The following is a 26,126-nucleotide window of genomic DNA, read 5'->3' on the forward strand; positions in this document are numbered from 1 at the left end:
CATGGAATGGGGTTTTGGTTGTACCGCTGTGTAGCTTGGAGGCAGCACACAGGGAGCACACAGGACACTTCATAGGACCATCCCAAAGAATTAGGAGACTGTGGGCTCGTTTTTGGAACGTGAATGCACAGACTCATCAGCAGACTCAGGACAGACACTGCTGTGCCCTCGTCTCCAGCTGTCCTGAGTACCACCAGGGCTCAGGCAGAGGCTGTGGCTGCCACATGGTGCCAGGGGGACTCCCCAGGTTCCAGATCTGTCCCTGTGCCATATCACACCTCTCAGCATTGCTGCATGGGCTCAGGATGACACCAGCAGAGCGCACACCACTCTGGTGCCTGGGCATTACAGGGTGCTTGGCAGAAGGGCACAGAGCCCTCAGAGATGTGGGACTGAGCAGCAGCACAGACCTGGAGATGGGCTCTCCCTGCCTCCCCCCAGCCCAACCGAGAGCTGTCCCAGATCTGCTACAAGCACACGGAGTGAGCAAGAGGTGCTTTCGAGGAGCACAACCCAAAGGATGGACAACACTGATGACCAACACGGTCTATTTCTAAACTGCCCCCAAGCCATGGGCAGCCTCACCGAGAACAGATCCCTGGAGAAGAACCCTAAAGGGAAGACCAGCAGCCAAGCAGCCCTGCAGCGCTGGCCACAGACCGGCAAGGAGAGCACCCGTGCCATCACTACTTCTGGCCCCGTCTGCAGCTGCAGCGTGGAGCAGGCACTGCTGCACAGCTCAGCTGGTGCCGGTGAGTCGGGCACACCGTCCTGCTGCTCGCGGGGAGCCCAGCCGTGCGGGGGAGATGAAAGGCAGGCATTGACGTCAGGGCTCTCACCACCCACACGCGGACAAACAGGCGGCTGTTGGTACAGCCGGGCAGGCTCTGCTTACACAAACACGCCGGCCAGCTGCACGCAGGATGCTGCTGGCCCCAGTTCAGCGTGCAGCTCAGCTCCAGCAGGGCCAAGGGGAGCCGATCAGAGCAACGAGCAGCACGCAGATCCCACTGCTGCAGCCCCAGCTCAGTGCCTGCTCGCTGCATGGCCACAGGTGGCTTAGAGCAAAGCGTGGGCACCAACTGAAGGCTTGATGCCATGCATGGCCGCAGGTACCAATACCATGCACCTCTGCTCTGCACACGATGAGCATCCTCTGTCGGTTCCCATGGTAACTCCTGGCTCAGAGCCGCCAGAGCTCTGCCTGCACGCAGCCACCACCAGCCCCGCTGCGCCTCCTCATGCTGCTGTGCTCCCCAGCAGGGTCTTACCACACTCTGCCCTCCCCCTCCCCCCATCCCCAGCTGCTAGCACTGCTGCCATGGGAGGCACCTCCCAGCCCCCTGGACATCCCTATGGGGACCCACCGCTTCTCCTCATCACGTAGAGCTGCTTCAGGAAACAAAGCACAGAAGCAGCCCGGCACAAGCTGGAGGTAGCGAGGGCAGGGCCAGGAGCACAGCCGTGCTCAGCCCCAGTGCCTGGTGCACGCTGCTGCGCTGGATGGTTTCCTCTGCTGCTCTGAACACTAGGCAGCCTTTGGAAAATGGCTTATGCCTCAAAATGTGATATATTAAAGACAGGAGGCAGATGCTCTACCTGCCTGTCTGTGCATTTGTACGCTCTCAGGGGTTGTATCCAACAGCTCAGGTTGGGGTTCAGAAGCTCCAACAAAAAGAGCCAGGAGAGCAATGGAGGTACTGTTGTCTTTCAAGAGCTGAAGCGTGCGCTGATGAACAGTGCAGGGCAAGGAAGAGAGCGCTGGTGAGGAGGAGCTGCCACAGGAGCCAGCAGGATGGGCAGGAGTTCATCAAAGCAGAGTAATGCATATGAGGAAAAATCCACACAGCAGAGCTGCTCTCTCAGGAGGGACAGAGCACTGCTTTGCAGCCCAGCACAGCCATAGCCACGTAGCGGAGCAGCACCAGCTCTACTATGGGGCGAGGATGCACTGTCACAAAATGGCTGCCAGCCCCTCACACTGACCACAGGCCTCTCACTGACACACCGGCCTCTGCCAGCCCCGGCCATGTCAGCAGCACTGCAGGAAGAACCCAGGGTGCAGGAGCTGCATCTTCCCGGTGCTTTCCATCCCTCTGCTGCCTCTGCCTGGGACCACCAGCCCCAGGGCAATGGGTCCCACAGGGCCCACAGTGAGGGGACACCTCAAGGCACCCTGCAGGCCAAGCACGAGCTCCCTAAAGCCATCTTCTGTGCTTTAACTGGACTGAAACAGCACCACCTTAAGTGTTGCCATGGCAATGGCTGCCTAGAGAAAACATGTGATGGAGTTGCACATAGAATGGCAGAGCACGCTGAAGCGAAAGGACTCACGGCCAGGTCCCAGGGCTGCCCCACAGCCCTCCTGTCCCACCTCATGCCCTCCACACAACAGCCACAAGTGGAGGCAGCCATCCCTCACCTCGAGTCCTGGGCCGGGGCAGCCGGGAGCCAGCAGGAAGCTGCTCTGTGATGGAGAGCTGCAGGGTCCAGTACTGGGCACAGCCTGGCCCCACAGCCTGCAGCTGCAGCACTGGAGCTCTGCTCACACTGGCCCAGCTGTCACCACTGCCCCTGGTGACCTAAAACACGGTTGGCAGTTCCATTGTGCCAACCTGCAGCTGATCCCCGCGAGGCGGCGGTTTTGCACGTTGAGCTACTGCTGTGCACATATGGGAGGAAGAGGGAGCACAGAAGGAGCTTTGAGCAGGGTGGTGGTTTTCCATGCCCCAGAGGAGCAGAGCTATCAGACTTCTTCTCCCCTGCCCTAAGTGGGCTTTCCCCCTCCATCCAGCACAGCAGCTGGCCTTTGTGCTTCATTTCTGACTCCTCCTCAAGCTCGTGGCTGCTTTACAGGGAGCTTCACAAAGTGGATTAACTCCTAGGAGTGGAATCACAGACAAAATGAGGCTGGAGGGACCTCTGGAGGTCTCCAGCCCATCCTCCTGCTCCAAGCAGAGCTGGCTGCAGCACTAGAAGAGGTTTCTCAGGGCCTGGCACTGTTGTTCTGAACATCTCAGACTCGGAGATGCTGCTGTCTCTCCATCTCTGTCCCTCCAACACAAAACTGCTGCTTTTGTTAGAGCTCCCAAAGCATTACTTACCGTTTGAGCACAGATGGGTCTGTTGAGAATTTACAAGTAAAATACTCACTAATTCATTAATTTAAATGGCTCAGCTGGTGGAGGAATGCAGCCTTAACCTCAAGCAAGTTCTCAGATCAGTGGCTATGATTTGCTAGGAACCACAAGTGAGACAGACAAAAATTCAAACGTGGTTTCAAAGCACCAGCCCTTGCTTGGGAAGGCAAAAGTGCAAAGCCTGGGCTCCTTGCTAGCTGAAGAATGCAGAATCCATTCAGCCATCACAACTGAGGCAGGATGATGCATGCCTCCAATCTCTTACCCACAGAACAGCTCCTAATGCACTTGTGCAGAGCCGGCGTTAGCCCTGCCCCAGTGGGACAGGAGCTCTCTCCTACATCAGGGTGAAAGCTCCCATTACGCCTGCTTCCTTCCTCCTTCCTAAGATGGCAAATCCTGCAGAACATGCATGCCTGATGAGAAGTGCTGAGGAACAGTCACCTCCAAGGACAGTGCTGGCAGCACTGCAGCTGGGGACACCATGCGGCCAAAGCTCTCCTTTGAGGAATATGGGCACCACAGGACTGCAAGATCACTTTTTGTACCTAAAACCCAGGCTCAGGTAAGAAAGAGCTGATATCTGCCCCGCCAGCCATCCCAAACACCCCCCCACCAACACAGAGCAGGGCTGAGATGCCAGGATGCAGCAGAGCCAACTACACGGCCACAGAACCAGCATGTTCCAGGGACAGAGCCACTGGCAGCAGCTTTGCTCAGAGCTGCATTAAAATGCATGAGCTGTGCTAGCCCTAATGATGAGCAGAGCTGTCAACCAAGAACTTGTCCCAGCTAATTATCTTTAATGAGGGCAGAGTGTCAGGGTCCCTGGAGGAGCTGGGCAGCAGCTTCCCGCTCAGCTCAGTTGCAGGAGAGGGAGAAGTTAAGCAAATGTCATTGTGTTGGCCTAGCTAAGAAATCATTAATTAGGCAAATGTGACCTTCTGTGCAAGTTTGTTCTTGGGAACCTGGACTTGCCAGAGTTGGGACGTGCAAGCAGGCTGGAAACACCCCAGCTTCTGCCACCCAAGCTGTCCCCTGCAGTGCTGAGCCTCCTGCTCAAAGGCAGTGCAGCCAGGGCCTGCATAGCCATGCCACACTCATCTGTTGGTTCGGATACAGGCTGAGATGGATCCAACACAATTCCAGGTCGTCCTTTCAGGGCACAATCTTCTCTCCTCTGCAGAACAGAACTGGGGACCGATCTAAGATGCACCACAGCTACATCCTGCAGTCCCTGCCACACACTAATGACCAGTGAATATCAGAGAAAGTTTACTGATATTCTCAAAACGCATAATATTTCATTTTATACCAGGATCAAACTAAACAGCAATCAACTACTTGCACAGGCAGAACCACCACATCAAGTCAGTCTTACAAAAATGCTTTTAGAGACCAGAGGACAGAAAACCTTTCCTCAGCCAACAAGGACAACTCCTCAGTGGAATTCAGGCTGCTGTAATCAGATGTTGATAACTGCACCATGCTCCCTGGCACGCTCATCGCATTGCCTCTTCCACACGTGTGGCTCACACAGAAGGCTCTCAGAACCCTGCAGCTTCATCTGTAGCAGGGAGTTCTGCTCTATGCATTTCTTTCCTTCTCCTTCTCAAGTGCCTGTTCTTTCAGTTGGTTGACGAGCTCCTCAGCATATACCTTGAAGAGTGGGACGGGGTCCTGCAACAAAGAGGAGATTAAGCTACTTTGAAAGCCTGAGCAGCAGCTGGTCTAAGATGAATGCCAGGAAGGTGCCCAACTGCACCAACCCTACTTTCACACATGTGCATCCCTTATCCAGTCTGCAGCCTGACAAGGGCAACAGAAAGCAGCCTGGGAAGTACCAGTTATAGGAGCAGGAAGAAAGAACACCCACAGTACTTCATCTGCGATCTCTGATGTTGGTGAGATTCATGAATGCCTCATTCAAGACAAGGCCTTTTCCCCTGCATGCAGCTGGGTCCAGAGAGCCAGTGCTGTAGGAGTGCTGATGGTTACAACCAGTGCAAGATGGGCTGGGTTTGTTCAGTACATGAACAAAGCAACTCGCTATGCTACTCCTCTACCTACAACAGCTGTTCAGCTCTGTAAAGTGGCCTCAAAGATCACAGGCACCTGTGTGGGACATTCCTCAGCTTTTCTAGTTTTTGCCCATCCATGCGAATCAGCAGCAGCTCCCAGGGGCCCCTTTCCTTCTCAAAACACCTGCCTCCCTTCTCCTGTTACCCCAGGTCAGGGCTGCTCTGAAGCATGTCAAAAGAACACGCTCTTTGAAGAAGCTGCAGCCCTACAGAGTGCAGGGCCCAGCACCCTCAACAGGAGGAAACAGGTCTTGGGGAAATGTCACCAAGAGACCCCAGCCCAGCCCAGGGAGGCCCGCGGCCTCAGCAGCAATCTGGTGTGCTCTCCTTGACATGTTGCTTCTAACAGAGCTGCTGTCACCACAGGTCACAAAACCGAGTCAGCCCTGAACGTGCATCCAAGTTGTATTACAGAACAGAGCCAAAAGCAAAGATGTTTGCGTTGACAGGAAGAGAATCATCCCCACTAAACATCCATCCCCTGACTGGAGGATAAGACCTTGCAAAGGATTTGAACACCATCTTTCGAGCTCCCAGATTTAACTGGGCTCAAACAGCTGCTCAGGAATTTTGGAGTGCTACTTCCTTTGACAAGAAGCTCTCAGGATGCTCAGATCAACTGCACGTGCAGCCCAATGCAGCTAAGATACCTCTGTGCTTGCAGGACAGCACTGCCTCAGAAACTCACCTTTTTTTCTAGCAGCCTCTGCTTTTCTATTGCTTCTTCCAAACTCAAGCCAACCCATTCAGCTTCCTCTTCTGGAATCACAAATTCCTGCAATAAAAACAGATGGTAGAGTGTCTTCCAGGTGAGTAACATGCAAATCCCCTCCAGGCCCACTCACACAAATGACCCAGTAGGAACATTACCACAGATAAGCCTGAAACAGTGTTCCCCTGCTCATTCCACTTCCTGCAGCCAAAGCCCTCTTCCCTTTTCTTCTTTTCCCTTTGCAAGCAAATACATCATCATGTAAACTGCTCTGCCTCTCTTCTGAACAGTTATTTAACTGCTTCTCAGCACAGTCCTACAGACTGTGGAAACCAGTGCTGTTTCTATGCCAGTGCCCATCATCACACAAAGTAAAGCAACGGCACCCAGGCAGACAGGGATCCCTGCCAAATTCCTGCCTGCTGTAGGCAGTGTGTGCTCCTACCAGTGCTTAGTGCTGGTTCACACCAAAAAGAGATGTTTGTCTTGCTAACTGGTCAGTAAGAAAACTACAACAACCCACAGCAAGACAAGAAACAGCTGGCAAAGATGTTTAGATCTTCTGCAGCCATGCTTATCACTCCGAACAGAGAAGAATGAGCTCGTTTGCACTGCAACACAGTGAACAACACAGCACCAGTGGGAATAAGCAGGAGACATCACTGCAGCACCAGAACAGGGACTGCAAGCAGCAGAGCCAGGACACGGGCCCAATACACACCCGGTACTTGTTATAAATCGCCTCCCTCTTGGCCGGGTCATCAGGATGCAGCTTGGGATCCCTCCGTGCCAGTCGCAGCAGCATCGTTCGCTTCAAATCCATCCCCAACTTCGAGCACATATCTGCTTTTGGGGTCTGGGAGAGAAAATAAATTACACTGACAGGCACAGCACAGGAGCTACAGAACACACAAGCGTGTCAGAGCGGGCAGAGCCGGCTGTGTGCCTGCAGGTCCCCAGGACAGACACACGGGAGAGGAGTCCCTCAGCCACCCCCAGAGCCCAGCAGGTGCAGCTCTCGGTCCAGGGGCACAGAGGGCAGTCAGGGCGACACGGGGCCTTGCCTTCAGGATGTAGAAGTCGAAGCCGTAGGCCTGGTCGATGAGGTCCAGCGTGCGCATGGTGACGGTGATGGTGAGCTTGGCGTCCAGGATCTCGCTGTAAAACTGCCGCTCGAACAGCTGCGGCTTCCAGATCTTCGGCACCCGCGCGGAGAGCTGCGGACAGGCGGGCAAGCGGTCAGAGCCGAACCGAGAGCCGAACCGAGCCCAGCGGGCAGCCCGAGGGCGGGGAGGAAGGGCGGCCTCACCTTATCATTGTTCGCGTAGCGGAAGCCGCGGATCCAGCCCTCGCCGCCCCACAGCCCCTCGTCAGCAGCGCGCGGCAGGAACACGGGCACCGGCACGTCCTGCACGCGCTCCCGCTCCCCGGTGCGCGGGTTCCTCCGGTACCGCACGCCCAGCGGCCGCCAGTGCACGGGCGTGGGCTGTGTATCGTCGTTCAGCTGCGCCAGGAAGTGCGCGGGCAGCCGCGCGCAGATCCCTTCCTGCAGCCGCAGCTTCGGCCACAGCCGCGGCGGGACCTTGTGCAGCGGCATCGCCGCTACCTTCCGCTTCCGGTCCCAGCGGCACTCGCGATCGGAAGTGGAGGGTGGGGCGGCTTTCCATTGGCTGGCGGGACGGCGCTGAGAGGGACGGGCCGACGGTGGCCGGCGAGGGTCGATCCGCGACCGCGTTCGTACGCCGTTCCTCCCACCCCGTCCAGTACTCAGACGCCCCGCACACAGTAAGAGCGCGATTCGAGCTTGCCCTCAAATACCATTACGTTTATTAAATTATAAAACCAGAAGCTTTAAAATTTACCGTATAAAATAATCACAGGTATGAACAGCGAAGGAAGAAAAAAAAAACCCAAAAAACAAAAACCACAAAACCAACAACCCAAAAAAACCGACATCGGATTTCCTCCAACTTGACCCGAAATAAAGAAAGTAAAAGCCCTCCCGGCCAACGCGGCTCCAGCTCCGCACGCAGCGCGGTGCCGCACCACGGGCTGGAGGAGGATTATTGCTTCAGTCGGGCGGCGCAGCACGGCCGGGCGCGAGGCTGCGGGCACCCGGTGCGCACGGGGCGTGGACGGAACGCGCAGGGAAGGGGACCGGAGCCTTGTGTGTGTTAGTGAAACACAGTGGGATGGGGGGTGGCCCTGAGCACCTGCAGGCAGGCGCTGCGGAAGGCTGCATCGCCGCAGTCGCCGCACGGCTGAGGTTGGAGGCACCGCGGGGTCGCTCTGGCACAGCGCTGCCCCAAGCAGAGCCGCCCAGAGCAGGGCGCAGCTCCAACGAGGAGACCCCGCAGCCTCTGAGCAGCCTGCGCCAGGGCTCCGGCACCGCACGGCACGGCAGCGCTGCCCGCTGGGCGGGGGGAACTGCTGTGCTCCGGGTTGCGCCCAGAGCCGTCGCTGAGAGGAGCCCGGCTGCGTCCTCTTTGTGCCCCCTCTTCGGGTAGTTATGGGCAGGGATGAGATCCCCTGAGCCTGCCCCAGCTGCACAGCCCAGCTCTCATCCTCTCCTCCTAGGAGAGGTGCTGCAGTCCTTTCGGCCTCTTGGTGGCTTGTCACTGGACAATCTCCAGTACACCCAGAGCTCTGTTGCACTGGGAGACCCAGAACTGGATGCCACACTCCAGGCACAACCTCATCAATGCTGAGCAGAGGGCAATGATCGTTTCTCTGCACCTGCTGGTGCTACTCGCCTGATGAAGCCAAGAACTGTCAGCTTTCTTAGTGGCATGGACACACTGCTGACTGCTGTTCAACCCCCTGTCCACCAGGACCCCCAGGGGCCTTTCCAGCTGGGCACCCCCAGCATGTGCTGGTGCCTGGGGCTGTTCCTTCCCTGCTGCAAAGGCAGAGGCTGGATTAACAGGCAGATTAATTAGGCGAAGACTGGATTAATTGCAAGAAGTTAAAGTGCAGAGCTGAGCAGAATGCTGGCTGCTATTGAAAGCAAAGAAATAAATGTTTCCTATGAACTTGGAAGTGTTGTCCTTTGTTACTAGCTCTTTCCTTCCCAAAGGATAGCTGGCTTTGCAGATCAGTTCTGAGCAGTACGCGCACCAGACAGGAGCAACACAGTGTGAACCTTCACCTTCCCCAATTAGAAAGATTAAATACCACACACGTGGTGTTTGATCCCAGAGTGGGAGGATATGCACCAATTACTGGGGCCACAGGTGTCTGGAAATTAGTCAGCTTGCAGAGAGCCAGACCACAGGCTGCAACAAAAACACACAGCATCTTCACTATCTTAACTCTAGCATAAAAAGGAGTCCTAATGTGCAGTCCTAAGCTGTTCTCCCTCAGCCATCCTCCATGGCTGGAATAAACAGGCAGGGAACCATGTATTTGAGCCCTTATCTATATAATAAGGATGGGCAAAGACTACTTTCCTAATTGCCAATTCTGTTTCTGGTCTTGCTTTCTTACATCTGAGTGCCCTCCAGTAAGGCTAAGGTGAGACAGATGAACCCAAAGTGACTAAAGCTACCTTGGGAGTTCATGGAGGTGGCCCTTGGAGGGACTGAGACACTGCCAATGGCCTGAGAGCAGCTGTGACTGCAGCACTCTCAGCCTCTCAGCCCAACTGGCCAAGCTCAGGGGTGGCACAGCTCCAACGTGATGCTGTGTGCGAGCACAGGAAAGGTGCTGAGTGCAGCACACATTCAAAGCACACGTTAACAAACCTGCCATAAGACCATACTGTGCTCAGATGACTGCAGCACTGAAGCATGCCTTCACGCTGGAGCTGCTCTAGACCCTAAGTTCCAGCTCAGCACAGGTTGACCCCAACACAGATACAGAGTGAACTCTTGCTGTCCAAAGGTGCAGGAACTGGGAGTAGTGTAACTATTTTAACTTGCAAGTGAAGTGCCACAGCCCACCATCAACCATACTGAGTCCTGAGAGACACTGCCACCTATGTTAGCTGGGCAGAGCTGCTGCACCCACAAAAGAAAGGAAGACAATGCCTGAACATGGAGAGAGGAAGGGGAACTGTACAGTAGCCTAGCTCCTTCCAGATGTACTAAAAGGGACAAGAAAACCTCAGACTAAACTCGCACTGCTATGTGTTTCACAGTTCTGAGGCAGACGCTTCTGATGCTCTTGCATATGCCCACAATTTTTTCACATTTTTGGCAAGTCTGATCCTGAAGTTAGGGCCCAAGTTCAGGTCTTGTTCATCCCCTCCAGAATCAGGACTAGGTAAGAGCAGCATCACCTGAGGGGCACCATCTAGAGAGGGGCTCTAGACTCACATAGCATACAGCAACCAAGGACCCAGGGCATGCTGAGATCAGCTCCCTCCCTTTTAGCACCAAGAGCACTCAAAAGCATCTACCTCTAGGTCAGGGGCAGAAGAAGTCTGTTCTTCTCTTGACAAAGCAAATTTTGATTGCAGGATAGCAGGGGAAATCTCTGTCCCACAGACCTCTGCTAAGAGAGTGAATGCAGGGAAGAGTCCTGCAGCCTCTGGCTCCAGGGCAGCACGGGCTGAACCCAAGCCTTATTGATACAGTAGAGAGGGAAGATGGGTTGGCAATTTCCCCCAGGGCCATGGGGGAGGTGGTGGGCAGACTACTCCTTGATTTGGAACCACGAAGAGCCTGCCCCATCCCAGCAGAAAAGCGGAGGGGGCCTCAAACCTGCCTTCACAAGACAAGCCCACCGTCTTCATCTTTAAATCCAGTCTAGATATCTGTGCTGCCCCAGACAGTGAACGAGCACGTAAGATAGGCCAGTGTGCTACAGAGGGGCAGCCCAGGCTGGCCTGGCAAAGAGCAACCTTACCAGCCCTTCACCTCTGGGACATGGAGCCAAGCAGTTCAGGTGACAGCGTAGAGCTCCTCACGGTCATTCTGGCAGATCTGGTAGCGACATGTGAGCTTCTGTGACCAGGCCCAGGGCTTCTTATGCTTGTCCCGAGGTGGAAGCAGGAAAGCAACACTGCCAGCCACCAGCACGTGCCAGATGCTGTGAGTGTAGTAATAGTTCTCATTGGTTTCCATGAACGCATATACTGAGATGGCGATGAAAGCCAAGGTGATCCCTGGGAGGAGGTAGAAAACCCATCGCTTCCACGAGGAGGGGTAGCAGTGCCTGCGCTTCACTCCGTGGTAAACCTGGAGGTGTGAAAGCACAGAAGAGTTTCATAGCAAGAGATATAGCTCTGGAAAAATTCAGTCTCCCTCCATCTTGGGCTCATGTGCAAGACCCCGCATCCAGATGTGGCACCAAAACCCAGCAGGCAGAGGGCAATGCTGATACCACAGTTCCTATCCAGGGCATAGGCAATAACCAACCATTCTGACATGACACTCTGGCCACCAGTGTGATCCGAAGTGGAGCTGCAGCTGCAGGGACCCATAAGCAGGGGATATTGGAAGGATGGGAGGTAAATTCCTTGCCCTGCACTCTGTCCACTAGGGTGTTTCAAGAAAATCAGGTCTGTGTTTGATGGGTTGGCATTTTCTCTGCCACCATTTTCTCTGGAGGGGATCAAAGGGCAGCAGGTTATCTGGCTGTCATTACTTACCCATGCTGAGATCATGATGATGAGGGCAAACAGGCAGGGACCCATCATGTTCCACACCCCTCTGCGATCCAGCTGCAGGGACATGGCGATTAGCAGTGACCCCAGGACAAAAAGAACCTATGAATGAGAGAACACCACTAACATCAGCAGCTTATCCTCTGCCACTGCACGGCTGGCCATGCCAAAGGCCTAAGACAGGGAGAATTTTACTGCCTGGTTGGCCCAGTCCTGTGTGAGTGCACAATTCAGGAGCACCGCCTTTAGAAGGAGAAACTAGAGGATCCACAAATCTTTCACCTCAGCCCCTTCAGGGCCCAGTACCTACAAACAAGCATTCAGGTTCACAATGCAAGGTCCTAGGATAAAACAACACTGGGTTAAAAATTAGAGTGGCATTGGATCACAGTCTTGTTACCTAGACGGGCTACCTAGGGAACCTAGCAAGCAGCAGAGGAGCTGCAGGAGCTGCTGCAGTGCTGTGTTACCGAAGTGCTGCCACAAGAGGGCACAGCATGGCCACCTTGCTGGCCCTGCAGCGCAAGAGTACCCACAGTGAAATCCTGCACTCACGTATCTCAGAATTTTCTTCACCCGGGACATGCACAGAATCGTCACCCAGATGGACACCACAGAGCCCAAGAAGTCACAGTACTGCAGTGTGTCGTAGTCCATAATGCACATCACTGCGATGCCTGGCTGGTCACATGCATGGTAGAACTGGAAGAAAAGCAAAGGCTAACATGAATCCAGCACCACCACACGGCTTTATGTAAAGAAGCAGAAGAATGGTAGCCAGGATCCCACCTGGCAGCATCCCCAGGAAGCTCCACTAAACCAGCACAGCATTGCAGAAGGCAGCTGGAAAGCAGCCATCAATCCGTACCCTCCCAGCGTTGTGCTGCGTTCCCACTTCAGTTCCCTGGAGTCTACTCCTAAATGGGAGCACCTGCAGCGTGGGTGGAACAACCCAGTGCCAATAACTCTTCATCCAAGCTCTGAAGGGGCGGGACACGACCATGGAGGTGCATGTCCAATGATCCTAGAAGGATCTTGTGGAGCTCCAGGATGGACTGCTCCACCAAAGCCTTCAGTCTGATGCAGCAAGCATTGGACTCAATGCTCCCCAAATTCCTGATGCTAAGGGGGAACTGGCAGAGGGCCTGAGACAAGTTAATCCCTACCGTGGAGAAGAACATGGTGTAGGTGTAGACAGAGGCCTCCACCAGGTAGTACCGATAAACAGCAACCGCTATGGCTGGCAGGAACATGAGGTTACTCAGCGTGAGCAGGAGGGTGGCCAGGTTCTGTGCACCAACAGACTGGGCCTTGGTATCGTCTGTGCAGCTCCACCCGCTCCAACCTGCAGAGCAGAGAGGCCTGTGTGGATCTCATGCCCCACCCCGTACTCCTGCAGAATGCAGCAGGAGCCTGGAAGACCTCAGAAGAAGGTGTTCTCACCCCAGAAATACCCCGAGCCTTGTCTCCACTACCCTAGAAGGCGGCACGTCAGGAGGAGGAAGGACAAACAGCTGTGCCCCTCTGGGAGCCCATCAGACACCCAGCATCTGGGGCAGCTCGCAGACAGACTGCTGTTTCACTGAGGACCCCAACAGTGTTTACACTAAGCAGCTGACTTGTCTGCATGTTTGCAATTGCTGTCTAACGTGCTCTGCTGCAGCAGCCCTGCTTGCTAATGTGCTCTGTTAGCCACTTTAATTTTTTTAATTTTCTTTTTATTCAAGATTAGGATGCCCATGCCCTCCTTTTGGAGAAAGGTCAGTCACAGGGCAACCTGGGCACATGCAGGCACTCCGCAGTCATCAAGAAGACTTAAGAGTAGAATCCATCCCATTACAGTGCCACGAGAAACAAACCCAGCAGCTCTGTCCCCTTCCCCCTGCTGTCCCTGCAGAGCCCACAGGAGGCTGCTCTCTTTCAGTTTATTTCTGGGTCATGAAAATTCAGCTGGGGCATTTTGCTCCAAGTGATTCAGCAGAAAGCTGTCCTCAGCCCGATTCCTCATTTCCCCTGGGGTGCTGTATGCTTCCCAGAACATGGCACGCTTTGAGGAAATTAGGATGTCATTCTCTGTCACAATCCAAGCCCAGCAGCAGAACTGCAGAAGACAGCAAGGGCATCCTGGATCAGGTCCAAAGCAACAGTGAACCACGTTTCACCTTGCCCTTCTGCTAAGAACAGATACAAGGATCCATCCAGGCACAGAACAGCTATCATCTTCCCTTAGCTAGTGACTCCTGCCCAGTTCTCTCATCTCATTATAATTAGCAGCTGACACAAATGTGCCTCCTCCAGGGGCACCTCTGAGCATAAGGGTTGGCTTGCATCGTGGCTCTTGGCATGAGACAGAGCACTGCAGCAAATCACAGAGATTGCCAGCCTGTCTCATCACATCCTGTACCAGGACACTACGTAATAAACTGCCCTGAGAGACGTAGGCTCTGATGCTGACACTTTCAGGCAGCCCTGCCAGCATCCTGATCTCTTTGGGGATGCTCAGAAGCACCTCTCAAGGCCATTGGGGACTCAAAGCTGGAAGTAAAACTATCATTCAGCTGAAAGTTGTCTTCAGCCTGATTTACTGTTCCCCATGTGGTGCTTCCCAGAATCTGACACTCCTCAGGGAAATCAGGACACTGCCTATAGAGGGCATCACTGGTACAGAGGGCACTTTGGGCAGGCACTGTGATTCCAGGTTGTTTGTGACAGCTGTGACAGTCCTGGCTCTGCTATTTAAACAACAACACGGAAGAATGTGGCCTTCCCTTGGGGGAAGATAGCAAGGCCTCATAGGAAAGTGCACTCACCAGCTTTACAGCTGCAGCCAGCATAGAGGTAGCCGTGTCTTCTCAGGAGGCTGCACTGTCCATATGGCCCACAGTCATTGAAGCAGGGGGTGAGGTATGCTATCACAGTCACTTTGGCTTCTGCGGTGTTACATTCACTGCAAAGAAAACAGGCTGTTGGTACCCTGGCCATTCTGGGCACCCTTGTGCCACAGGAATACTCTGCTTGAGGGGTTCTGAAAGTTCCTGGCCTCACTGTGCCCTGCCATCAGGCTGCTCCCACTCACATGAGCTCTCTCTTATTTCAGCAGAGGGACCCTCACACCACAGCCAGCTGTGGATCTGCTTCATCGCTCCCAAGAGGAGAGGCTCCTTCTCTACTCAGACTGCCAACCCATGTACAGGCAGGCCTCAACTCTTCCACAGACTGCTATAACAGTCTCAGACTCTCATGACCGGTCCTCAGACCCATCAATTTCCAGCACCATTCTACAGAGCATGCTTGGCTCCTTACACAGATGAATCACAGGAACACAAAATGCTTGACTATGAGAGCAACCGCGTGCATTTCAAAGACCCCTTGAGGAAGTAACAGCATTCTGATTTACAACACTGCTCTCTCCAATTTATCACCTCAACACGCATCTGGGAAAGCTCATCCAAGCAGACTCTGCCACCCACATGCAGTCAGCGTGAGACACAGCAGGTCACACCAGACAAGCTGCTTGAGGGCTTATCAGAGAGCAGCACTGCCACTCACCTCTCTCCTTCCTCTCTGTAGCCACTGCCTTACTGCTACCACATGTATTGAGCCTGCAGCAGAAGGCAGGACAGTGGAAGGCATTTCGTTTTGTTTATGTGAGACAAGGGCAGCAAGACCAGGAGGTACAGTGCTTTGCCTCAGCCTCGAGGCTGGATAATACACCAGACTCACCTCTGGCCCTTCGGGCAGATGAGCTGTAAGGAAAGGAACCAGTCATCTGTCTGTGGGTACAGGACAATCAGCATTGCTTCCGCAGAGGACGTGCTCAGACTCAGAGGGTAGCCCTGGAAGAAAGCTTGAAGAGAAGAGAGTGCTGTGATATGCCAGAACTTGGGGAGAAGGGCCAGCAGCAATCCTCGGCTGAGAACAGCTGCACAGAAATCTGATATTCCTACTGCTCCTTACTCCCATCCTCCCAGGACACTGGGGTGTTGAAAGAACCTGCCTGGACAGCACAAGGCACATGGAACAGCCTGTTTGCTTTCCTCTGGGGAGGCCTCATTGTGGCCTTCCAATATTTGAAAGGAGCATATAAACAGGAGGGAGAATGGCTGCTTACATGGGTGGACAGTGATAGGACAAGGGGAAATGGTTTTAAACCGAGACAGGAGAGGTTTAGTGTAGATATTAGGAGGAAGTTTTCCACATGGAGGGTGGTGACACACTGGAACAGGTTGCCCAAGGAAGTTGTGGATGCCCCATCCCTGGAGGCATTCAAGGCCAGGCTGGATGTGGCTCTGGGCAGCCTGGTCTGCTGGTTGGCGACCTGCACACAGCAGGGGGTTGGAGCTGGAAGAGCATTGTGGTTCTTTTCAACACAGGGCATTTTATGATATGATTCTATGATTCTAGTTCTCCAACGCAGAGTTCAGCTTCTCTGCATACCAGCAAGCTCCTGACTAGCCCCAAACCTGATAACAAGGCTGCAAGAGACTCAGTTGCTAACCACAGTTATGGTTTAATTGGTGGAGCCTGGCTCCTGGTTCCAGACTAGCATCTGCACCCTTATACTTCAGGGCATTTGCCAGAACTGAGTGATGACAGCCTTAGGAGGGCTTGGACCAAAATAATCTGCCTCAAAACATCACACAAAGGATTTGAGTCAGTTAGCATCTCCTAAAAGCAAAGGTCTAAAAGCTTAGTCCTGAGATTCTGTAGCTGAGCTGGTGGTGATTGTCAGTGGCTCTCATACCTGTGCTGCAGTTCTGCGTGGTATTGAGAGACAGCACCGGCGAAGCAGCACTCACACATGCAACCACAGTGGCATTGGCCTGGCTCAGCGACGTCTGTGCAAACAGAAAAATACCCCAATCAGAGCACCTCAGTGCCACCCCCACAACCTGTTGATCTCTCATGCTGCTCACAATCTATGGGAGCAGCAGATGATAGTAAAACCTGCTGATCAAAGTCATCTGTCAATTCCACAGCTCTTTCTGGGCCAACCTGCATTCACCTCTCCCTGCCCTGTCACTGCATTGTATTTTTTTGCTGAAAGGTACAGAGAAAATGTTTCCCAGGGAGACTGCATGGCTGGAAATGCCTCCCAGATGGAATATTTACACCAGCACATCACTTCAGCACAAATTCACGGTGGTAGAAATAGGAGACAGATGGACATCAGGGCTGAGCTGTGCTCCAGCTCTCAGGAGGGCATTAACTAGCCTTTGCAACAAGCTTCCTGCACACGCTTTCAGAGAACTGATTTCTAAGTGCCAACAAAGGAGTCTGGGAATCAGTGACTCAGATAGGAAATCCCTGGGTTTCCCTATCAGTCTGCTCTCCTGGCAGCAATGCTCAAGGCTTCCACGGAGGAGATGAAAAGCAGCTGCATCTCCATTTCCTCCACCATCACGTTCCAGTGAGGTGGGGTATTTGAATTGGAACTGGCAAGCAGTAAACGATGTAAATATCAAAAACAGGACAAGAGTGCTTTGCAACATCAAGAAAGAAAGGAAAATAGTCTCACTGGTACCTACAACCTCTCAAATTTACCCAGGAGCTGGAAGAGGGACAAGGACTGCAAAGAGAAGACAATCACAAGAAGAAGCCTACTGCACCTTGTTAAGCAGGAGATTCACCACAAGGGAACCCCCGCTATCCATGCCACTGTTCAAGTTGAGAAGGAGGAGGGTTGGGGAGATGGAGTACACGGCTACGCTGGGACCATTCAACAGCCTGTACCGCACAGACACCACGTCCAGGTCCTCACGAACAACAGGCTGACTTTGGAGGCAGAAGCCCCTCTGCTCAGAAGCGTTGCGCAAAGCCATTCCTGTAGATGCAGTGGGACTCCCAGCCTGGCTCTGGTTTAGGCTGCTGAAGTTAAGGAATGAACTGGTACTTCCCGGTCTACAATCTGTTAAGCAGAAAAAGGAAGAGGAATCAGCACAGTCAGGACTAGCACCTCAATAGGGCCCCAGTAACTTCAGACCTTCATGTTATAGCACACACTGTGGGGTATTTCAGCTGGTTCAAGCACTTCAGAATTTGCTACAGACCCTGAAAGGCACCATCTTTGTCAGGGAGACCCTAGAATCAGCATCCAAATGTGGGACACTGACAAAAGCCAGACAAACGGTACAGCGGGTGACAATATTCTGGAGCTGCTGAGAAACAGCTGGGAAGCAGAGGAACTAGAGAAGGGATAATAGATGCTATCATAACACATCAGTGTACCCAGCAGACAGGGAATATTCACTAGGCATTGACTGAGCACAGCATTTCACTGTCCCAAAACCAGAGGCTGCAAAAAAGGCTCTAGCTGTTTCTCAGCCCTGGGCATGCAAGGCTAGGCGAAAGAGATAAGCTAACTCAACACCAGCTACAGGCACAAAACACCAAGTTACAGTGACTGGAGCCAAACATGACAGTTAGATCTCACTGCTGGAGCCTACCCGTAGTTCCCAGAGACTCTAATGCCCCTCTCACACCTCAGCTGCCAGTGCCAGGCCCTAGTCAAAGAATTCTTTAAAAAATGCATCTAGTTGCTGAACTCCAAGGTTCCAACCCCCAAACTGGGATCACTGTCATGTTACAGGACAACACAAAGGTGCCTATGACAGCCACAGGACCTTGTGACCTCCTGAGGCATGTGGAATTGTGACATGCCATTACAACCCAAATTACCCAAAGTAAACCTCCATGAGATGGATTTCTGTCTGAAGCCTGTTTGTGGCCAATAAACAGTCAACACACCAACGGAGGCTAGTGTAATTTCGAGTAGATGCACTCCCTGCCAGATTTTAAACTAGGCACTGCTTTCTCAAGCATAACAGACACAAAATTCTCTCTAGTCTCTCCCCCACGTAGCTAGAGAAAATGGAAGCTCACCTGTGAAAGAAGCCAGCATCTCCAGTGACACACTGGCATTGGCAGTACCAAGACTCTCCACCATGATCTGCAACCACTTCTCCCAAGGGAGTGAATCCAGGCTTACACTGCAGTTCACATTCCCTGTGCAAGTGATGATCCTCTGGAAGGACTGTGGCAGTGTGATGGAGCCCAGCACTACCCGCACAGCGCATGCTTTCCGCTCACTTGTCACGCAGCTTCGAAGCTCAAACCACATTCTGGCAGTGTACTTGGGAACAAAAACCCTGCAGGAAGAGGAACCAGCAACTTGCACAATTTGTACTCTGAACAAAGGGCAGCCACAGCCCACCACAGAGTCCCAGTGGCTTTGTGACAAGAACTAGAATGCCCTGATTTGCACTGAATATCATTCCGAGGACAGGGGTCTCTAGGAGCTAACAAATTCCCATAGCCAAATCTTTAAGTCCACCTGCAAAGAGTCAGAGAAGGGCCCCCACGTGCGGTGCCCATACAGACCTCATCACCCTGCCACACGGAGCTGGTTAAAGGGCCTCGAGTTCCAATCCAGAATGGAAACAACAGTGGCTTACCCTAAGCAGCACCAGTGAGAAATCTGATCCTCCCACCTACAGCCCCAAGTGTTTCCAGCCGCTGCTCTCACTCACTTGACATGCAGTGGCTTAGCAGGTGAGACGATGGTTTGTGGCATGGCAACACCAGGCTCCAGAACAGGCATATCAGTGAGTCTAAGCACAAACATATCTGCCTGAAACATATAGGTGCATGGAGTGGAGAAACCCTGCAGGAGGGGAGAGCAGACCGGTCAGATGTGGCAAGACACACTGGACAGAGTATGCTGGCTGTATGAGATGTTCATCAGAGCCCTTACCTTCACTTCAATTCTGCCAGCGGCCTCAGGGAGATGTGCAGCAATGAACCAGTCTCCTGCAGCAGGGGTAGTGATGTTCACAAAGGTGGTGTTTTGCACAGTGCTGCTCAGAGTGATGCTGATGTTATAGGAGGGACGGACGGTTGCGTTTGCAGGAAAATGAGTGCCCAGTGGATTAATGACAGGAGGGGCTCCATAGCGAAAGTGCCTTCAAGAGAAACCAGAATCCAAATAAATGAAGGGATGTAAATACACACGCAAAATACACTGGAATACGAACTCATGAATAGACACCCAGGTTGGCCTGAGATCAGAGAGGGTGCAGGCTAGAAATAACCCACATTTTAAGTGGAGCACAGAGCCATCATCTTCATTCAGTGAGGACTGGCTGGCATTACCTTATCTTGGACTTATTCAGAGATTGATTTAACTTGGCTGCTTATTAAGATAAGGATTTACATCATTCCATCAAGCCTGAAAGCACATTTCCGTAACGCTTACTTAGGTTAAGCCCCCATACAAAACTGCTTTTTCTTTTTTTTTTTTTTAAATAACCATCAGCAAATTCCCTGTATAGCCAGCTAGGCTAAACCGTCAATTAAGAGCTTTCTTTTTATAGCTAAGATCTGCATCTTCCCTATTTCCTCCCCTAAGGAGGGCAGACAGATTAAAACACACTCACCAAGGAAGATCTTTGTGACTGACTTCAGAACACAAGTGCTTTTGCTTTCAAGATAAGTATCTCAAAATTGGAAATACCAGAAAAGTAGGCAGCTATGTAATACAGGAGGCTTTTATTTAACCTTTCTGGGATGCAGAAAGCACAACTGCTTTGGATCCTCTCAAGCCCTTTGCAGTTCTGCCACATCCTCTGGTAACATGCACAGGATCCAACAGGTACAGAAAGGTCCAGGAACAGCTTTGTTTCTGAAGAGCAACAGCAGCCTCACTGTGAAGCTCTCTCCAGTGTTTCTAAGGCCTCTCTAAGACACTGTATTTGATAGCTCCTTGATCCACTGGTAACATGAAATGCTCCAACAGGTTAAAAACCACAGATGCAGTGCTAGTATAACATTAAGAAATGATGCTTGCTCCAACTGGTGAACGAATTCACAGCCTCCTGCGAACAAACAACTCTAATCGTGAGTGACAAGGACAAAGGAAAGATAAGAAAGACTGCATGTGCACACACTGGTGAGGGGACATACATACACTGTGACCTCCATGCTGGTGCACTCAGGTTCTTTCCCCCTGGATGCCTGCAGGAGCCAGCGAAGCAGCACGGTATCTTCTGGCACGTGGAAGTGGAAGACCTTGGCGTTCCCATACCAGCTGTAGAAGGACAGCCTCTGTGCACTCTGTGAGAAATACTCAGAGACGAACAGGGAGCCTGAAAGGGAGAGAGCACAGCAGCTGCTGGGGTGGCTGGGAGCAGGCTGCACTGCTACAGACACCCATGGGAGCACACAAGAATTCTAAGGCCACTGGAGAGCAGCCCTTGTGTCCTTGATTTCTCAGCTCAGTTCCAATAGACATTTACTTGGTGATCTACTGAGGTCCCAAGGAATGAGATGTGACCGAGTAGCAACAACTGCACAGATCCACTGCAAAACTGTCACAGCCAGAGAGCACTAGAAGAGCCTTAGCCAGCTCCACAAAACATGGTGTAAAGATGACAGCAAGAGCTGTGTCTGGATCTGTTTCTGCTGAGCACTTGCGCTCACTGGCTAAGACATGTTCTGTACAACACACTGCCTCCCTGTACCATGCACTAAATGAAAATCCACTCGCTGCAAACACAACTTTGCTCTCAAAGATAAACCTTACAGACATTCCTACCTGGAAGCAAGGCTGCCGGAATAGCGACAGCAGCCCCAGCGTAAGGACTGTGCAAAAGGACAACAGTGAAAAGCACCGTAGGACTAACTAGAGCCTTCATCCATCCCTCTGCCCAGGTATGCCTACAGATCGCTCCCAGGCTGCAGATCATTCCACACACAGAACTACACCGCTGTCACTGTCAGCAAGAAATCAACCAGACCACAATCAGGGATAGAGAAGAAACGTAATATCAGGATTGGGTACAGGGCAAAACCGTACTAGGAATGGAGCCAAGGTCATTTTGTCCACCAGCAAATGAGGTTCTTCCCAGTCAGCAAGGTGAAGAATTTGCCTTCATATCTCTACCCAGCCCTCCCTGATGCTCCTTTTCTACTCTGGAATTCTGTGAAATGGAGAGAAACTGTGGTAGCTCTCAGACTCAGAAGAACCATTTGATCAGAAAATAAAGCAGCAAGTGTTGTGTAGCTTGTCTTCAGCTCATGCTGCTCAGGGTCATGTGGAAACACGCAGGACACAGCTGAGTTTCAGTGAAGTGCCAGAAAAAGTGGAAAAAAGCACTCCTCAGGCAAGAGCAGAACCTTGGGTTGCACTTCGTGCCAAGAGGAAACTAATCCGAGCAGGAAATACGATTCATGCCCCAGAGCAGGATGCATGCTGACCTGAACACACGGCACTGCAAAGAGACAGGAATAGTCATAATGGGTTTAATTTCTTGGCAAATTACCAAGCTAAAGCCTCCAGGCACATTGCAAACCCAACTGAGAAAGGAGGAAACAGGAAAGCAAGAAATACCAGCCACACAGCTTTCACTGCTGTCAAAGAATAAGTCAACAGGAGGATTTACTCTCCAAGGAAAAGGGTGCTAGCAGAACACCACAGCCACTGGCTGCCCCAGCTGATGTCCTGCATCAGAGCCCACCCAGGGCCACACGAGGGTACCTGAGTGAGCTGCACCCCAGCACAGGGCAGCACAAACTCCTCACAGAGCAAAGCACAGCACACGGGCAGTCCTTGCAGGGTTAGGTCACTCTCTGGGCCAGTAAAGAGCAGATATCACTGAAGGGACCCTTCAAGCAAATGCAGATGTGATGCCAGTGCAGTGTATGGGCTCCTACAGACAAGAGTGGAGGCAGGAAATCAGCTGTGCTCTCCTACAAACCCCATCTTATTTCATGCATAGGAACTACAGAAGAGAGAAGCCTTTAATCAGCAGCTTTTTTGCACCCAGTGGCAGTCTGCATACACACAGCGTATTCATTTCTGGACGTCCATGGTGACATTTGGGTGCCAGCACAAGCCAAGGGTAGACAAAGAGAGCAGTAAAGCCTGGACAGCCGTGGTCCTGCCCAAAGGTCACACTGGACAGCCTGATCGGGGATGAACTGTTCTGCCAGCACCCAACAAAACCTGCTTCAGCTCTCCAGCCACGCTCTGCATGGCCAACAGCACCCATCAGCAGCTCCTCACCTTCAAAGGGCCACAGAAGCAGAAGAATAACTTATGAGGCTTTTTAGAGAGGAGTAGAGGGCTGGCAGGCTGCAAAATGAAGAAGTCAAACGTGGGTCATATTAAGGATGGGTCAGTTATACTCACTGAGGTGAGCAGCAGTTACAGCCTAAGGGAATGGCACAGACCCAGGCACAGCATGTGACAGCTGACAAGGTGAACACCTGAGCCTGCAGCGTGGACAAAGTTCAAAGGCACAGTTCTGCTTGGAGAGAACCTACCAGGGCTCCACTCACAGGCTTTGCTATGCTGGGCATCCAGGAAACAAGATGAATTGATTCCCGCTTCACCCTCAGCCTGGGTTGAGAAGGAAATGCTACACGCAGATAAAACAGATTATTAGTAGAGAAAAGCCAGAAAGACAGGTCATGTGCAAGTGAGGCATGTGCTCCTGCTCCCTGTTTGCATTGAGCGTGCATTCAAATATTGCTGTGCTCTGTATGTGCCTGTTTCTGCCCTGTTCTGCACACTCTTCAGAAGCACAGCAACACCTGGGGAGTCAGACCTGACCGTCCAGAAATGCTCACAGCTCTTTGAACTGAACAAGGCAGTTGTGAAACCCCTGTGGGAAAGGATGGAAACAACATAATCTGACACTGAACAACAGCTTCCTTCTAAAAGTTTCAAACAGATGATGCAAAAAGCAGAAAAGATTTTAAGAAAACAAACAAAACATGAGGAGAATCACAGATGCACAGAGGAGACACATTCTTTGAATTTCTGAATAAAGAACCACCTGCGACAGCTTGGATTTGTTCATCCAAAGATTATCTCACTCTACTTCCAGACATGTTAACTGCTGGTTTCAGAGCTCCCCATGAAAAGGACAAGGTCCCAGTTTCAGAGCAGATGCAAGCATCTCTGGGGCTTCAGAAGAGCCAGCACTTCACAAGCCAGCAGGCTCAACCCTGTGCAGAGCTTAGGTCAAGCAGCAGTTCTAAAGGGACATAGAGTGCAAGAAAACCCTCAGTACAGCGACACAAACTGTACTCAGCTACATCAATGTGACTCAAGACAAGAGATGGCTGTGGCAGGTTTTTTCATGCTGTATATAATGTAACCCATGTCAAAACCCCATCTTTATCTATCTCAGGACTCTTTACTTCTCTCAGGAGGACCAGATCCTTAACAGCTCTCAGACCCAATGTGGCATTCCCCTGATCTGGCAGGATGACGCGGAGAAGAACCCAATATCACACCTTGAAGACAGGGGAGGTTCCTGAGGGCAGGGAACCCACCGAGCAGGATGCCAGAGCAGGGCTGGCCTGGGGCAAAGCAACATCTCACCCTGGCGCCAGCAGCTCCCCGAGCAGGCTATTTGAAGCACAGCATGATAACCACTCTCAGCAGCTGATAACCACAGTTACATACACCTACCTCCACATCAGGGTGAAGAGAGCAAACAACCACACTTCTCCAGCACCACAATCAGCTGCTGGCTCTCCACTGGACAAGGCACAGCCCTTGAGAAGCACAGGTCCCCAGCAGAGCCCCTGCCACGCACACAGCGGGAGCCCCGGGCTCACTGCCCCGAAGAGCAGCCCTTGCACCTCCAAAACCACTGCACTTGCTTCCAGCCCACTCAGAGCCCGCTTCTGCCCATCCACACTAACACATCACCTGTGAAACAGAATAACCACCACACACAGAGGGGAAAATCTTAAGAGTCATAGGATGGCTTGGGTTGGAGAGGACCTTGAAGGATCATCCAGTTCCAACCCCCGTGCTGTGGGCTGACTGCCCCTCACCAGATCAGGCTGTGCAGGGACCAGTGCCTGGTCCTCCGTGCATCCCAGGATGGTGCACCCACAGCTCTCTGGACAGCAGTGCCAGGGCCTCAGCACCTCTGAGTAAAGAATTTCTTCCTAAAATCTCACCTAAATCTCCGCCCTTTCAGTTTAAAGCCATTCTCCTATCACTATCAAGCCATGTAAAGTCAGTCCTTCTCTTGCTTACAAGCTCTCCTCAAGCACTGGGAGGCCACACTGAGGTCTCCCTGCAGCCTTCTCACCTCCGGGCAGAACAAACCCAGCTCTCAGCCTGCCTCCATAGGAGAGGTGCTGCAGCCCTTCGATCCACCCAGGCTTGATCCCCAGTGTCTCCAGGAGGAACCAGCCTGGCCCAGAAGGCGCACAGCATTGCTCTGCTGAGCACAGACGAGTTTATACAGCATAAAGCTCAGCAGCTCCCAGCAGCTCCCGGCTCCGAGCTCAGGGATCTCAGCAGCCCTCACACTGTACTCCACACAGCTTTCTGCCCACTGTGAAGTAAGGCTCGGCCCTGCCGGACCTTCAGCGTGCCCCGAGGCCCATCCATCACACGCATCCCAGCCCCGTCCCGCTGCCTGCACAGCCCGGGCTTCATCCTGCCCCAAGTGCCACACGCAGACCGCGTCCGCACCAGCGGGGCTCCCGGACCTCCTTGCCGCGGTGCCCCAATTAAACTTCGCCCTCTCCTCGTGCCACGATGCGGCCGCAGAGGGATGCGAGGCTCCATGGCCGGCGGCCTCGGGCTGGAGGCAGCGCGGCGGGGACCCAAACCGACCTTCGTGGCCGCGATCCGGGACAGGCATCGCCGACCCCGCGTCTCCCGGACGGACGGCTCCGGCCGGCCCCCCCAGCCCGCACTTACCGGCGCCGGTGCGGTTGCCGCGCCCCGCGGGCAGCGCCAGGAGCTGCAGCAGCGGCAGCAGCAGGCGCAGCGCCGGGCCGGCTCCCCGCGCCATGGCCGCCCGCGCTATCCCGGCATCGCCGCCCGCCGCCCGCCCCACAGCGCCATCGCCACCGCCGCCGCCGCCGCCGCCGCCGCCGTCGCCTCCCGCTTCCGCCGCCGCCGCCCCGCCCCGCTCCGCCCCCGGGACGGCCGGAGCTCAGCCGGTGCGCGGTGTTTCGCCGGCGGCTGGGAGGTCCCGGCCGTCAGGGAGCGCCGGGATGAATCTGGGAGCGGCCCTCGTGGTGGGACGGCGCTCGGGATGAGCTTTGGGGAGTCCTGGAGCCCTGACTGCGCCCCGGGGCCCGTGGGTAACCCGGGGAACCCACGGACGCAGAGCTCACGCGGTCCTGGCGCGTCCTCCCGGCACCCTGGCGGCTCCGGAGACCCCAGGAGGGTGACGTGGGACGGGCTCACAGCCTCGGCATTGCTCCGAGCCTCTCCCGGAGTCCTCGAATGCTGCCCGCTCCCTGGTGCGGCCCCGATGCTGGCTCATCTCCGGCCGCCCTCCCTGCGCTGCCCGGGGCTCGCAGCGGCGGCTCGCTGACCCTGCCCTGCTCCTCTGCACCGGGAACGGCAAAGCTGGGCAAACAAAGGGCTCGCAGCTCGCCAACATCTTCGGGTGCTGGGACGTGGCAAACCGCCCCCCCACCCTGTGACAGCTCTGCCTCTGTACCTCAGAGCCCCTGCAGTGACACCGGGAAGTACACATCACTCACAGTAATTGTTGCCCCAGCCGCTGTGTGCGCAGGGAGCGGGTTGCTGACCTCTTGCC

General features: G+C 53.5%; 2 protein-coding genes across 2 annotated transcripts; both read right to left on the minus strand.

Moving 5' to 3' along the window:
* Window positions 1-4,727: 4,727 nt before the first annotated feature.
* Window positions 4,728-7,530, minus strand: MRPL28 (mitochondrial ribosomal protein L28; the record flags this gene model as incomplete). Its single annotated transcript, XM_079543079.1, has 5 exons — window positions 4,728-4,820; window positions 5,910-5,996; window positions 6,655-6,789; window positions 6,998-7,150; window positions 7,243-7,530. The coding sequence occupies 5 exons, from the start codon at window positions 7,528-7,530 to the stop codon at window positions 4,728-4,730; spliced, it is 756 nt and encodes a 251-aa protein (XP_079399205.1).
* Window positions 7,531-10,816: 3,286 nt separating this feature from the next.
* PGAP6 (post-GPI attachment to proteins 6) lies at window positions 10,817-25,367 on the minus strand (the record flags this gene model as incomplete). The annotated part of the gene is made up of 13 exons (XM_079542856.1): window positions 10,817-11,113; window positions 11,527-11,643; window positions 12,097-12,243; window positions 12,708-12,886; window positions 14,352-14,488; window positions 15,265-15,388; window positions 16,286-16,379; window positions 17,151-17,449; window positions 18,424-18,689; window positions 19,071-19,204; window positions 19,295-19,502; window positions 20,507-20,684; window positions 25,274-25,367. 13 exons carry the CDS (start codon window positions 25,365-25,367, stop codon window positions 10,817-10,819), a joined length of 2,274 nt encoding a protein of 757 aa, XP_079398982.1.
* Between the last annotated feature and the right edge of the window lie 759 nt (window positions 25,368-26,126).

This window comes from Tetrao urogallus, assembly GCF_951394365.1.
Source record: "Tetrao urogallus genome assembly, chromosome: 15".
Taxonomy (NCBI): domain Eukaryota; kingdom Metazoa; phylum Chordata; class Aves; order Galliformes; family Phasianidae; genus Tetrao; species Tetrao urogallus.